Consider the following 12310-nt stretch of genomic DNA (forward strand, 5'->3'; position numbering starts at 1 on the left):
TTGATGTTTGATTTTGCAGTCTGTTTCTTACCTGATCTGTTTGCATTTGATGAGTTTGTATGAGTTCTGTTGTTTCCTTTGGAAGGTTAGTTTCAGACAGTGAGTGAGAGGGCAGGAAGGTGTGGGGGTGGGGGGGTGGGGGGGGTGCAGGGGTTCCTTATGAAGGGTGGGGTGGGGGCCTGTCTGCCCTGTTCAATGGCTCTGTCTGCTTCATAGGCTCTCAAACGGAAACCCGATTTATTCTTGTCTGAGAATCTTGACGTGAAAGCCGTGTTCCACTGTGGTAAGTGCCATATGTTCCTCTGCATGCCTCATGGCACAGACACACTCAGCACACACTGACTGCAGGACCGGTGCACCTGCCAGCCACAGAGGGCAATAGGGCTGCTAGTCTGAGGGCCACGATCCCAGCTGGGCTTTGGAGCTTCAGCTGTATGTTTCAGCAACTGGTGCTTTGAATTCATTGCTGCAAAGACACACATTACATACAGTGGACAGTAGGGGGCATTCTGGTGCAAACTGCAATAGTTCAGAGCATAACACAGACACATACACACACACAGAATATTAGATCACATGTAAGTAAGCTTCAAAATAAAGGGATGTCCTGGGTTTACTTTTGCAAAGGATTGTGTTTATATATGTGCATTGCAGATGTGTGTGTCTGTTGTGAAACTGCTGAGAATAACATTGCCTCTGAATCATAGCCAGTCTTTGTCTGCTATTCTCACAGGAGTGCTGTCACTCAAGTTCCCGGAGGGCCCCACAGTCAAGTCCACTTGTCTGTTCTTTGTAAGTATAGCTTGACTTCCATTAGCCGCATTGACTTGTAGGTCAGTGGTCCCGGTGGGGGGGTCACATAGAACATAAACTGTGTTTCCTTACACTACCTTGAGGTACACTTAACTAGGGAAGATTTCTGCTCTCTGCTTCTCTCACAAAGGATAGCACGTTTGAAAAATATCAACCAACCAGTGCAACTACTAGCTAGCTAAAAAAAAAAAAAACATGCACCTGGTCGCCACCACTTTTACCTGGAGTGACTTGCTTTCAAACACAGCTCACCTACACCTGGCTGTAAAACCTTTTTTTGGCCTAGCCACATTGGTGCACCTGCATAGATGCTAGTAGAAAGAGGCATACACGGGCTGGGTGATCGCCTGGATATTAAGCGTACATATGTGTGTTGATGGCTGTGTGTTTGTTAAGAGGCGATTGCTGTTGGTTCTGTGCTTTAAGTTGAGCTGTTGGTTGTCATGGCCTCCCGCAGACGGAGCTGCTCCCTCACTGTGGAGACATACCCCGCGTGGGTCAGGTGGTGCAGGAGGACGGCAAGCTGCTGCTGCAGACCGTGCTGGAGGTGAGTCTCCTACACGTCACCTTCCCGCAACACCCGTCATGTTTTCACGTCGCCGCCATCACCGACCTCCCTTGTGCTTCCCTTCTAGGCCATCGGGGGGCAGTCCTCTCGCAGCCTGATGGACCAGTTTGCAGATGTGCTCTTCTCCCTGAACAAACACTGCTTCACACTGCTGAGCGTGTGGCTGAAGGAGGTGCTGCAGCCTCCCGGCTTCCCCTCCTCCCGCGTCTCTGCGGAGCAGAAAGAAACCTTCAGCCAGCAGATCCTCAGGTACCAGTCCAACACACAGCTGAACAGGTACTCTCCAATACACCCTGGAAAGGGTACTCTCTCACACACACCCGCTCAAGCGCTCTACAGCATGCATCTGAGCAGGTGCTGAACAGCACACATGTGAGTAGGTGCTGTCCAACACACACTAGAGCAGCGCTCTTATACATATGCTTCACATTTAGTAGTCAGATTGGGAAGCTTCAGAAAACGGTGTTTGTTGCTAAGTGCCTGGAATTTGTTGAGAATTAACTACAGTGAATGAATGTGTCAGTGCGGGGGCTGTTATTATCCCACTCCCACGGTGTAATCACATTTTGATTCTCTCTCTCTCTCAGGGAGCGAGTGAACAAGCGACGGGTGAAGGAGATCGTAAAGGAGTTCACCCTGCTGTGCAGAGGGCTGCATGGCACTGAGTATGCTGCAGAGTACTGAATCAGCGCCCGCCCCAGTCCAGAACCCAGAACCCAAAGCACCCCTCAGCCGTCTGGAACCCGGGCCCCAGGCAGCCATCCACAAACCCAACACTGGAGTTGCATTTGACCTTTGAGCGGAAATCCCCCACACAACACGAGCTGTCCCTAACAAAGCCTGATGCAAACAGTGGCAATTTCAATCAGTGCAGCGGTCGGTCCCGGAGAGGTGGAGCTCTCTCTGCTGTTCCTGTGTCGTTTTGGGGTTTTATTTGTTCCGAAGTACCAAAAGAGTCTTCTTCCAGCAGACTGCTCCCTTTCCCCAGCACCTCTCCTGCAGCATGCTCTATAGTCTCATCCTTTCTCTCATTCTTGATCTTCCGTGGCTCCGAGGCTGTTTCCTTGTGATATGCATACGTATGTTAAATAGTACTAGTTTTCTTTTTATTTTTGGAAACAAAGAAATATATATATACATATATAGACATATATATATAAACAGGGTTTTAAACAGTCCTGCTGCTGCTGCTGCTGCTCTTGCTGCTGCTGCTGCTAACCGAAGGAGAAAAGGACAAGTGAAGATACAAGATATTCTGTCATTACAGGACCAAGATATCTCACGGTACCAAACCGCACCCCCTCTTTTCCCTTGTTGCCAAATCGTTGTTTAATGTCATGTGATGTAGGTTTTTTATTTTTGATATTAAAGTAGAATTTATTGGATCTGGTATGTGATGGTATAAAGTGAGCTCAGAGAGGGGGAGAAAGCTTAACCACTACACAGACAAGAAGACTGCACCCCCAAAACTACGAAAACTAATCAAGTCTGAAACTTAGCAGCTCTTGTACTGAGGAGCCTTCAATTATTTGCATTACATGATGGACTTGAAGAGTGATGTGCAACAGCGTAGAAGTGTCTTGGATTGACGAGGGCGCAGAGGGAGGGAGGGTGGTGCGAATGTGTGAAGGGCTGTGTTCTAACCCTGGACAGAACACCCATCACGTCAGTGGTTCTAACCTACTAATCATGTGGTACCCATTACGAAGTCCTGTCATTGCAGTGCAGATTTGCTGAAATACCCACGCAATGATGAATGTTTCAATACGTGTAACTTCATTTCCGCTTGCGGTCCTACTCTGAACCTGAATGCACTTATACTTTGGACCTACACACACAGCACAGTCTCCGGCGACGCCACAAACCTGACTTCTGCCGCTTTGCCCCAAAAGCGTTTAACAAAGTGCATGAACTGAGTGTCACTCTCTGGGTTCCTACGCAGCTCTGTAAGGCCTTGACTCCTTTATCCTTTGTGTGCCTGCGGACATGTAGCATGTCTTTTTGGGGGGACTGGTAGTAGCATAGCGAGTCTGCTTGCACAGTTTCAGGGCACAGGGGGATAACACGTTTGTCAGAGACAGAGAGCGAGGTGGTGAGGGGAATGAGGGGAAATGTACATTGATTTTTGTACCTGGTTTTAATTTATTAAATATATCTAAGGCAGCATGCTCAGAGGTGTTGTCTTTTTATTTATTAAAATGTGCATGGTCTTGGCTTTTCAGATTGACATGCTGACTGTCATCTTGAATGAGGGATTACTGTATTTAACTTCTCAGTGGGGCTCAAAGGTAATACTCTATCCCAGCTGGAGTTTGGTACCTTCAGATATAACCTACTTCTTAAAATGGCTCCACAATTTGTAAATTCATTTGACAAATATGACATATAGCATGACAGAATGGCAACATTTATCACTGTCTGAAAAACAACACAAACGCAATTTTCATTTTCCAAGTGTCTGTGCTCGACTTTTAATGTTATCAGTACAACACTGCATATTTAAAAATACGGAGGTCCATGGTTGACTGTCTTTAGTATAAAAGCTCAGAGTCTTTAAGAGTTCTCACGGAGGCAGTCATTCAGCAGTGGTTGGTGACTTGTACTGAATAGTGAGTGCTTTAAATCAGTTTCCCAGGCACTGCCCACAGCCTGCACTGGGAGATGATGTCTCTGCTGTTTCCCGTTATCCGAGTCGCTATCGTATCCTTGTAAAGAGGTTCAGCACTGACTTGGATTCCTAGATGGCAAAAACAAAGCACTTAATATTCCTGCGACGTGAGTGATGCATAAATGTCATATTTAATGAAAATTACAATTAAGGAAAGGCTGGTAAATATTCTTTAAACATTCATTTGAAAAGTACCAAAATATTATCACGTTGCAGTCAGCAGATGTGTATCAGTGACTGCTTTCTTATTTTTTTTACCCACACATTTACAAAATTACATACAGCGACTTGCAACAGCATGACTAGGATCCTACTTCATCACTCTAATGAGCTGCTCAAGGAGTGCAGAATACCTGACCTTGGTGCACCGCGTTTTACTGAAGACGTTCCAGAACCTCAGAGTCTCGTCTCCAGCTCCTGTCACAATGGCCTCACCGTCCGGAGACACGGCCTAAGAGAAAAGAGAAATCGGAGCAAGAAGATGGTGCATCCGACAGCAAAAGCATTAAATACCAGAGTCGTTAGTATCAGTCTCTTGTTTGTAGTCCTAGCGTATTTAGTGTTAGTTATTAACTTGAAGTAATGAACTATAACTGTTGTAAGAGTCACCAGGTAAAGCGCGCTCACCAGGTAAAGCACTCTGTAGGAGTGCCCTGTCAGTTTGGCCACTTGCGTCAGGGAGGGGTACTTCCACACCAGGATTTGGTTCTGAGAATAACCGTGTGTGCTGACCTGAAAGCGAATAAAAACCAGACACCATGTGACTGCAGAGATTAACGTGTCGGCACCAGTGCACCACCTTGGTGAGTATTTGTGCCATTGTGTGCATCACTGAGTGACAGTGTCTTAGCATGTGGTTCCGTGGTTGTCAGTTTCCCCGTGTGTCAGTGGGCCTCACCAGCTCGTTGGCATGTTTGGACCAGGCCAGGTTGCACACTTGTGAGCCGGTGTCTGTGCTCTGCAAGGCCTGTCCGGTCAGGGTATTCCAGAACCTGAGGCAGCGGTCGGCCGTGCCGCCGCCGGAGGCCAGAAGCCCGTGCTGGTGAGGGGACCAGGCGATAGCTTTGACTGCCGCGAGGTGATCACTGTACTGCTGCACTGGAAGCAGGCTGGAGCTGTTCCACACCAGGAGCTGGAGGAAAAAAACTAAACAACTCAGTCTCTGCATCAGATCACACACTCAATAAAGAGATGCACACAAAAGCAAGCAGCAGCTGCAGCTGCGGCCACCCAGGGTGCGCCAGCACGCAGACATTGGATGCTCACCTTGTTGTCGTTTCCCCCCGAGGCGAGGTGCTGGTGGTCAGGTGACCATTTGAGGCCGCACACCTCCTGCCGGTGCCCCTGCAGCCGCCTCTCCACAGGTGGAGGCGTGCGCACATCCCTCTGCAGAATCACCCGGTCCCGGCTTCCCGAGGACAGCTGGTCCCCATTCCAGGCCAGGGCACCTGACAGAGAGGTGTCCAAGCAATAAAGACGAGCACGGAGCTACCACACACGTTCACCCGCTCATGGTGGACAACATGTCCATGCACTTTCAGCCACTCCTGGACGACAAAACATCCCATTCACTTTTCCTTATTTGTTTTCTCACCGTCCCCTCTTTCTACCTCTTATAATGCTACAGTTTTGATCTTTCAAGCAATCTCCCCTCCTTCATCTGAGGTATACTAACCGACACGAGCAGAATGACCCTCTAGGCTGGTCAGTTTTCTCCCTCCTGCAGCGTCCCAAATCTGGACATAGCCTTTGTGGGTCCCCACTGCCACTAGGCTTCCCTAAGACAGATGAAGATAGGATGTTCTTCAAAAGGTGAAACATGACAAATTGTGACTTAAAATGTACTAAGTGCAGTATCTAGTCACATCAGAAGTCCGTTCTTTTACAAGGTGAATTATTCACAAACCGCCCCTGATTATACACATCAAAAATCAAGTCTTGGCCTACACTGAAGTGTAATTTTTCACAGATATATATGAGATATATCTGTGTGCTCAGTCTGTACATAGGTATTCTCCTGTAGAAATATATTTCTGCCTGGATTACACACTGTTGAACCTGCAGAGCGTGTGTGTGTGTGTGTGTGTGTGTGTGTGTAAAGCAGCGTCTACACTCACCCTGTCATTCCAGCACACCGATGTCACCGAATCGCCATCCACAGATAGATCACACAGCCTTGTCACCTGGGCAACCACACAGCTGTCAAAACCACTGTCTCCTCGACTCTCCCATCACCCCCAACATTATTTATTTAGTATTTATTTATTCGGTAGACACTGATCAACTCACACTGCAGTCATTGCAAGACACACACAGTGCATGTCATAAAAGCAGCAAGGATAAGGCACAGGTACAGAATAGCAAGTAGCGCATCAGTGAAAGTGTCCAGGTGGAAAACACAGGAACACAAACACAGTGTTTTAGAATGATGAGTAAAGAAAGCTGTGTCGTTACAGTACAGACAAAGCACTTTAATCATAATGGCATCCATAAGACCATAGCCTAAATTGAATGATGTTATGAAAGTCCAGGGAGGAAGCAAGTATCTCTCACATATTGGTACGTGTACATAACTATCACGGTCTGTAGGGTTTAAGTATGATCAGATGTGGATGCTACAGTAAAAAGCTGACTTGTTCAAGACTGCTTTTAAGGAGCTGAAAAAGCTAAGAAGCACCTCTCTAAGACAAATGTGCATACAGATGCCTCTGATTTTAGATGGATTTGTCTCTCCCCTTTGAGACAGAAGTTAATAAGCTTTCAGTGCATATATGATGGAAACGGCCCCTGTTCAGTCCCTCACCTGGCTGGTGCAGGCGCTCCACAGGTACACACAGGCCCCCAGGCCCACGCTCAGCAGGTTGCCTGCTGACCAGTCCACCAGATTGAGGTAGAAGTCATCCTGCAGCTCTGGGGCATCCAGTACCTTGAATGGGATCTTGGAGATCTTGCGGGCCGGCTTGCGAGGAGAACGAAGGAGTTTGTGACTATGCACAGACAGATAGAGAGAGAAGTACAATTATTCTTACCTCTGAGCCAGTGACATCAAACTACAAAAAGCAAATGACAACAGAAGAGCACAAAAAGCTATCGTTGCTTTTTTTTTGTTCAGGTTTTTTTTTTATCTTTTCCCAATGAACAACTACATCCAAATATACAATGAATGGTAAAAAGATGCTGTTTAAAAAGATGCTAATAGCAAAGTAAACAGACAATACATTGAGGATGACAGAGAGCCTGGAAATGGTTAATAACGTCATTATGCAGGGGTATACATATTGACACCAGTACCTCTTGTTGCTGAGTGGAGACAGGGAGTAGGGTGAGACTTCATTCCCACTGTCACAAGGCACTCTCTTTGTGTGGACAGTGTACTGCAGAGGCCCAAACAAACAATCATATCAATACACATACAATTCACTGTGCGGGTGCTTATCTTCCCTGTACTGTTGCCTGCTTTGTCCCTGAACCTTCCCTCTTCCTACCAGCTCTTCATCTCATGAATCACTCTGCCCTCCCTCTTACATTTCTGACTCTTTAAACCCCACCACCTCTCAGCTCTTACCCTGAAGAGACTGTGTGTGCCCTCGGTGGGAAGGGCGTGTCTGCGGTCGTCAGCATGCGGGTCGGGCACTGTCTCAATGCCTGCCCCCAGCAGTTCGTTCCTTAGTAACGCAGCGTATGCAACAGCATCTGCCAGGATGAAAGAGAGGGGTCACATTCATGGCTTCCTGGATACTTGCTGTCCAAAGTGCACATCTATCCAAAGCAACTTTTTTGGCCATTCTACTACCTTATTTCACAGTAATGTCACAAAAATGACCCACCTTTTCCCGTGTCAGAGCCAGCTTCTTTAGCTTTATGGTTCTGGTTTGGAGATCTACAGTTCTCCTGCCAGGGGTCATCACAGCATAAGAAAGATCATACCATTAGGGTCCTGGTCTCATGGCTTAAGAGCATGTCAGTTCATATCCTTGATGGTAAGACTGCCTGTGTTCCTTTCACATAATAATCATGAACAGCAAGTAAGACAGAATGGCAGCACTGGAATATAGTGAAAAAGTGTGTTAAGCAGAACAGATGGAGGTAGAGACGGAGTGCGACTGAGTACTTTTCACTCACATTGGTGCAGTGGAAATTGACACTCCAGTTGCTGCCAGCACGGGTAGGGATAAAGCGATCTCCTGACTTGACACTGACTGGACTGGAGCTCGCACACCCTGACTGGAGGAAGAAACAATAAGAGAATGTAAAGTTAGTCACTGGACATGAATGCATTACCAAATGTATATCAAACATTTTATGTGCAGAAAAGAGAATAATATTACTTTTCAACAAACTTTGTCGAAAGGTATGGGCATCTGCAAATGAAACCGGGGTGTTGTAACATTTTAAAGACCAGTTAAGGCCATTGCGTATTTTTTTCAAAATTACATCACATGCAACCATACATTCCTGTAAAAACTTTAATATCTGGAAACCAGTTGTGCAGTGTTTGGAAATGATAGTAACACTACAACAACAGTATACTAGCACAGAGTTTCCCGGACTATTATTCAAAAACACTTACTGGTTGTTCTGTACACAATGAATTAGAGCAAATACATGTATATTCATAAGTAGCTGCCTTAGGATTGAATCAGTATAGCCAATGGTGTCATTCTAGAGATCAGATTGACCTCTGTACATCATTTACCCAGAACAGCTTAATGTTTTATTTCAGATCACAATTTTTAGTTTAAGAAAGAAGTCCCTGCAATCAGAGTGTAGTCTATTTTTGTCCCTACACCAGACAGACATTAAATATGATTAAACTAATCATGTTTAATGTTTAGTGCAGTCTTCCATACAGCCTTATATTACAATTCACAAACATCTTAGGTTTCCATTGAACTAGCTAAACAATGGTTAATTAAAAGCTATGAAAAACATGAAGCAAAACCTCTCACTTTGGCCAGTCGGCGTTCTGGCAGATTCTGGTGATTGATTTGCCTCAGAAGGCGTCTCTCGTAGTCCTGGTCCATCCCTCCTGTAACACCACTGACTGTGCCCTGTACCACTGTGCCCTTCACCTCTACCCCCACTCAGTTTGGAGTTCTGGCCACCAAACACTCAGCCATTCCTGGTAAAGAGACAGACGGACAGGTTTAGGAGATGTATTTTCACTGTGGCACTGATTTAAACCGGGAAACTATTAATAAACGTTGAAGGCATGCAAACTGATGCTTACTATTAGACTTTCAAGACCCACTGAAACATCTAGTTTGTAGTTAACGCAATTAGCTAGCGAACATAATACACAATAATTTAATATATGAAAATTTATATTTTAAAAAGAATAACGAATATGAGTACTGTATGCGAAAATTGAAGTGTAAATTCATTAATCTGTTTAACTAGCTAGCTAACTGACTCTCTGAAATGGACAACAAAATAAGCATCAAATTCTTTCTTTTGTAGCCAGGTGTGAAAATTTCTGTTTTATTTATTACCGAATTGAAACTCGTCTATATTATAAAGACTGAAAATAAATGCTCACCTCAAGCAGCAAATGTTAAGTCACTAACAATAAACCTCATATTGTGATTCAGTTGCTTGCTGGTATTAATTGGAATTCATTTCTCTGTAGTTATTATTATTTTCTCACTAACTTCAACTGCTATAATCATTGCTAGCCACGTAGCTAATAAAACTGAATATTGACTCAATGAAGAAATTGCTCGCCTGCATCCTAGATAGCCAGCTACACAAAGCTATTCGGTAACTAGCTGGCTGGTGTGAGCTAGTTAGCACCAATTATGTTAGCTAACATAATGTTTACAGCAACTGCAATTAGTGGAAAAAATATATATATAAATAATAATAATAATAATAATAGCCGTCGATGGTGAGAAATTAATTGCAACCAGTACCAGTGGGCCAGTAAATGTTAAAACAGCTTGCCATAGGCTTTGTAGCTAATGTACACGTCGATATGTTATAATGACCTACGGCTGAAAAGGACTTTCGCTACCCTACATTACTAACGTCAACTAACAAGCTACAGTACAGTTAACAAGAAACTAGAATTTTGTTTTAAAAGCCCTTCGCTAGACAGATAGGTTAGCAAGCTAGCTACTTCTTAAGATAGACAGACTAGTAGATCATAACGTCTAATTTTAATATAGCCATGACTGTAAAATAACTAGCCAGCTAACGTTACGCAGCATCCAACAGACTAGACTAGCTGGATAAAACATGCTTGTGCTTGTCCCACCTTGCTTTTCTTGGGTAACTACCTACCACTTACATTTAACCAGCTCGCTATCAAAACCCAGGTGTGGGGTTGCTCTCTTTCTGGCTAGATAATGAACTGCCATTGGTGGCCACGGTTTGGCTATCTAACCAGCTGGCTACATTCAATAGCTAACCACCGTATACTGGATGCCAAGTCCCGACGATCACTAGTCAATGATAGCTAACGTTAGCCTATTCCAACTAGCTAGCTTCAGCTACAAATGTAGGTAACTAGCTATCATTTCATTTGACTATTAATCAAGGGCAGATGGAAGCTCGGCAGACCCCAAAAATACATCGAGCAAGCTAACGTCAGCTGCATTTTAAGAAGTGATTGTTTGATTGTCTTCGTTCGTCTTCATACCGTTGTCAAGGCACCAAAACAAAATAAAACCTTCGTGGAAACAGCTAACTAGCTGGCTAATGTATAGATAACTTACACGAACAAGTTATTCTTACCCGACCCACTGTTTCACTAACATATTAAAGATGATTTTCCATGCGCCAGCCCAGGCTCTTTAAATCGCTTAATATTTTCTTTTCCTTAGTTCAATCCCTGCGCATTTTCCCCTTTGAATGACAGTGTATGGCTAGCTTGATACAATGGACTTCGCAACTCGGTCAAGCCTGTGTTTACATCTCTCAACCAAGATGGCCGCGACACCAGCTGGGGCAGCTGCACTACGAGGATTTTTTTTAGTAAAAATACAGAGAATTCAGACTGTTGTCAAATGTGTTGCCTCAGACGTGCGTGACGAGAATCTTTCTTTTCTTTTTTTCCGTGGTTTTAGCTCGACTTATCGCTACATTCAGTCTTGTTTGATGATTTTGTACAAATGCAGTGATTCAACCCAGAATTATCGATACGGAAATAATAACAATGTAACGTTGGCTACGCAATATTGTAGAATATAAGACTTGGACCCTGCTCTTGTTCTGTGAAAACAGGCGTGCTGTTGACGTTTGTCATTTCCCTTGTACATCCATTGGGTCCTGCTGACCTGTTTTGAGCAGCCCACTAAAAACAGCATAGCAAATTTTGTCACTTAACTAATTCAAAGCACTTAGCCAGAGAAACTTCATAATTTGCAGTACGTTATTATTAGATGCCTTTGTTATTTTAGTGTTCTCAGGAGGATGTACGATTTTGTAGTCTGTTCTTTGATGTGTTGAGATGTCAAGTAACTGTGTGTCAGTATGGTTTTTTTGGTCATACTCCAATGTTACACTGTAGAAAGAGTTAGATCCTTTATAGGGTGTTCCAGAGAAATAACCATAAAGGCCCTTAGTTTGATTCCTAACAGACATTTACATCTGCACCATCTAAGCTTATTTGAATTCATCAAACTTGGTTGGTTTTTCACTTTGTACTTTATGTATCTTCTCCACCCCCTCACTTCTTCTCCATCTTAATTTTCCTACCATATGATTTCATAGCAAATCCTCCAACACCTATAATAATATGTTTCACCAGTTTCCTGTCCTGTCTGGATAACTATGTCATCATATTCAGCCAATTGCTACATCTGCTCATTGCACACATTGAAAGTATTTTGGGGTAATATCAATTACAGGTGCAGTCAATGTGGATTCTATGGTAAGGCTACAGTAGTCCAATGAAGGGTTTTACCTTTGATGTATCCATTGAGAAATTGGAATCTAAATCCTCCTTGACAGATTAAATGTTGTCGACCAACTTGCTAAAATGTTGAAATTTTCCTAGTTTTGTAAAATGTTTTGTTAAAATGCAAATGATTCTCATTGGTCTGTACTGTTCATTGTAGCTAATTAAAAGGTTTCTGCCTCCTTCAGCTAGCAAAGCATTATGAGCATGTGGAGTCGCTGTGTAAATGGTTGTGTAAAGGGTACACTATCCTATTGTATGTAATAAGGCTAATAGTATTTCAGTTCTGTATACTGTACAGTTAAACAAGAATAACTAGAGAAGTATACATTGTATTGCTTTAAATTTTTTATGATAAAAA

At 43.9% G+C, this 12310-nt stretch overlaps 2 protein-coding genes across 6 annotated transcripts in view; one reads left to right on the forward strand and one right to left on the reverse strand.

The window, feature by feature from the left end:
- Window positions 1-3541, forward strand: part of LOC118768923 (importin-13-like) — a 36285-nt gene extending 32744 nt beyond the window's left edge. For 2 of the 3 annotated variants that reach the window (XM_036515909.1, XM_036515902.1), the window contains exons 18-22: window positions 217-283; window positions 734-792; window positions 1271-1360; window positions 1449-1630; window positions 1969-3541. In XM_036515909.1, coding sequence (XP_036371802.1) covers window positions 217-283; window positions 734-792; window positions 1271-1360; window positions 1449-1630; window positions 1969-2065 — 495 coding nt within the window. In that variant the 3' untranslated portion in view covers window positions 2066-3541. Of the gene's footprint in view, window positions 1-216; window positions 284-733; window positions 793-1270; window positions 1361-1448; window positions 1631-1968 lie in introns of those variants that run through there. The other variant, XM_036515917.1, reaches the window with a different exon arrangement.
- A 284-nt stretch (window positions 3542-3825) lies between these two features.
- On the reverse strand, window positions 3826-10970 carry fzr1b (fizzy/cell division cycle 20 related 1b). Of its 3 annotated transcripts, none has more exons than XM_036521074.1 (14): window positions 10785-10970; window positions 8999-9171; window positions 8172-8273; window positions 7877-7940; window positions 7615-7742; window positions 7341-7423; window positions 6853-7036; window positions 6167-6232; window positions 5725-5827; window positions 5316-5497; window positions 4948-5181; window positions 4677-4781; window positions 4408-4500; window positions 3826-4118 (listed from the first exon to the last, which is right to left on the reverse strand). In XM_036521074.1, the coding sequence occupies exons 2-14, from the start codon at window positions 9071-9073 to the stop codon at window positions 4077-4079; spliced, it is 1461 nt and encodes a 486-aa protein (XP_036376967.1). In that variant the 5' UTR covers window positions 9074-9171; window positions 10785-10970; the 3' UTR covers window positions 3826-4076. The 3 variants fall into 3 exon arrangements, with proteins under 3 accessions (XP_036376967.1, XP_036376969.1, XP_036376968.1); XM_036521076.1 differs by having other exon boundaries at window positions 4403-4500; XM_036521075.1 differs by having other exon boundaries at window positions 10766-10970.
- Window positions 10971-12310: the final 1340 nt, after the last annotated feature.

The sequence above is a fragment of the Megalops cyprinoides genome, chromosome 2, assembly GCF_013368585.1.
Source record: "Megalops cyprinoides isolate fMegCyp1 chromosome 2, fMegCyp1.pri, whole genome shotgun sequence".
In the NCBI taxonomy this organism is placed as follows: Eukaryota; Metazoa; Chordata; class Actinopteri; order Elopiformes; family Megalopidae; genus Megalops; species Megalops cyprinoides.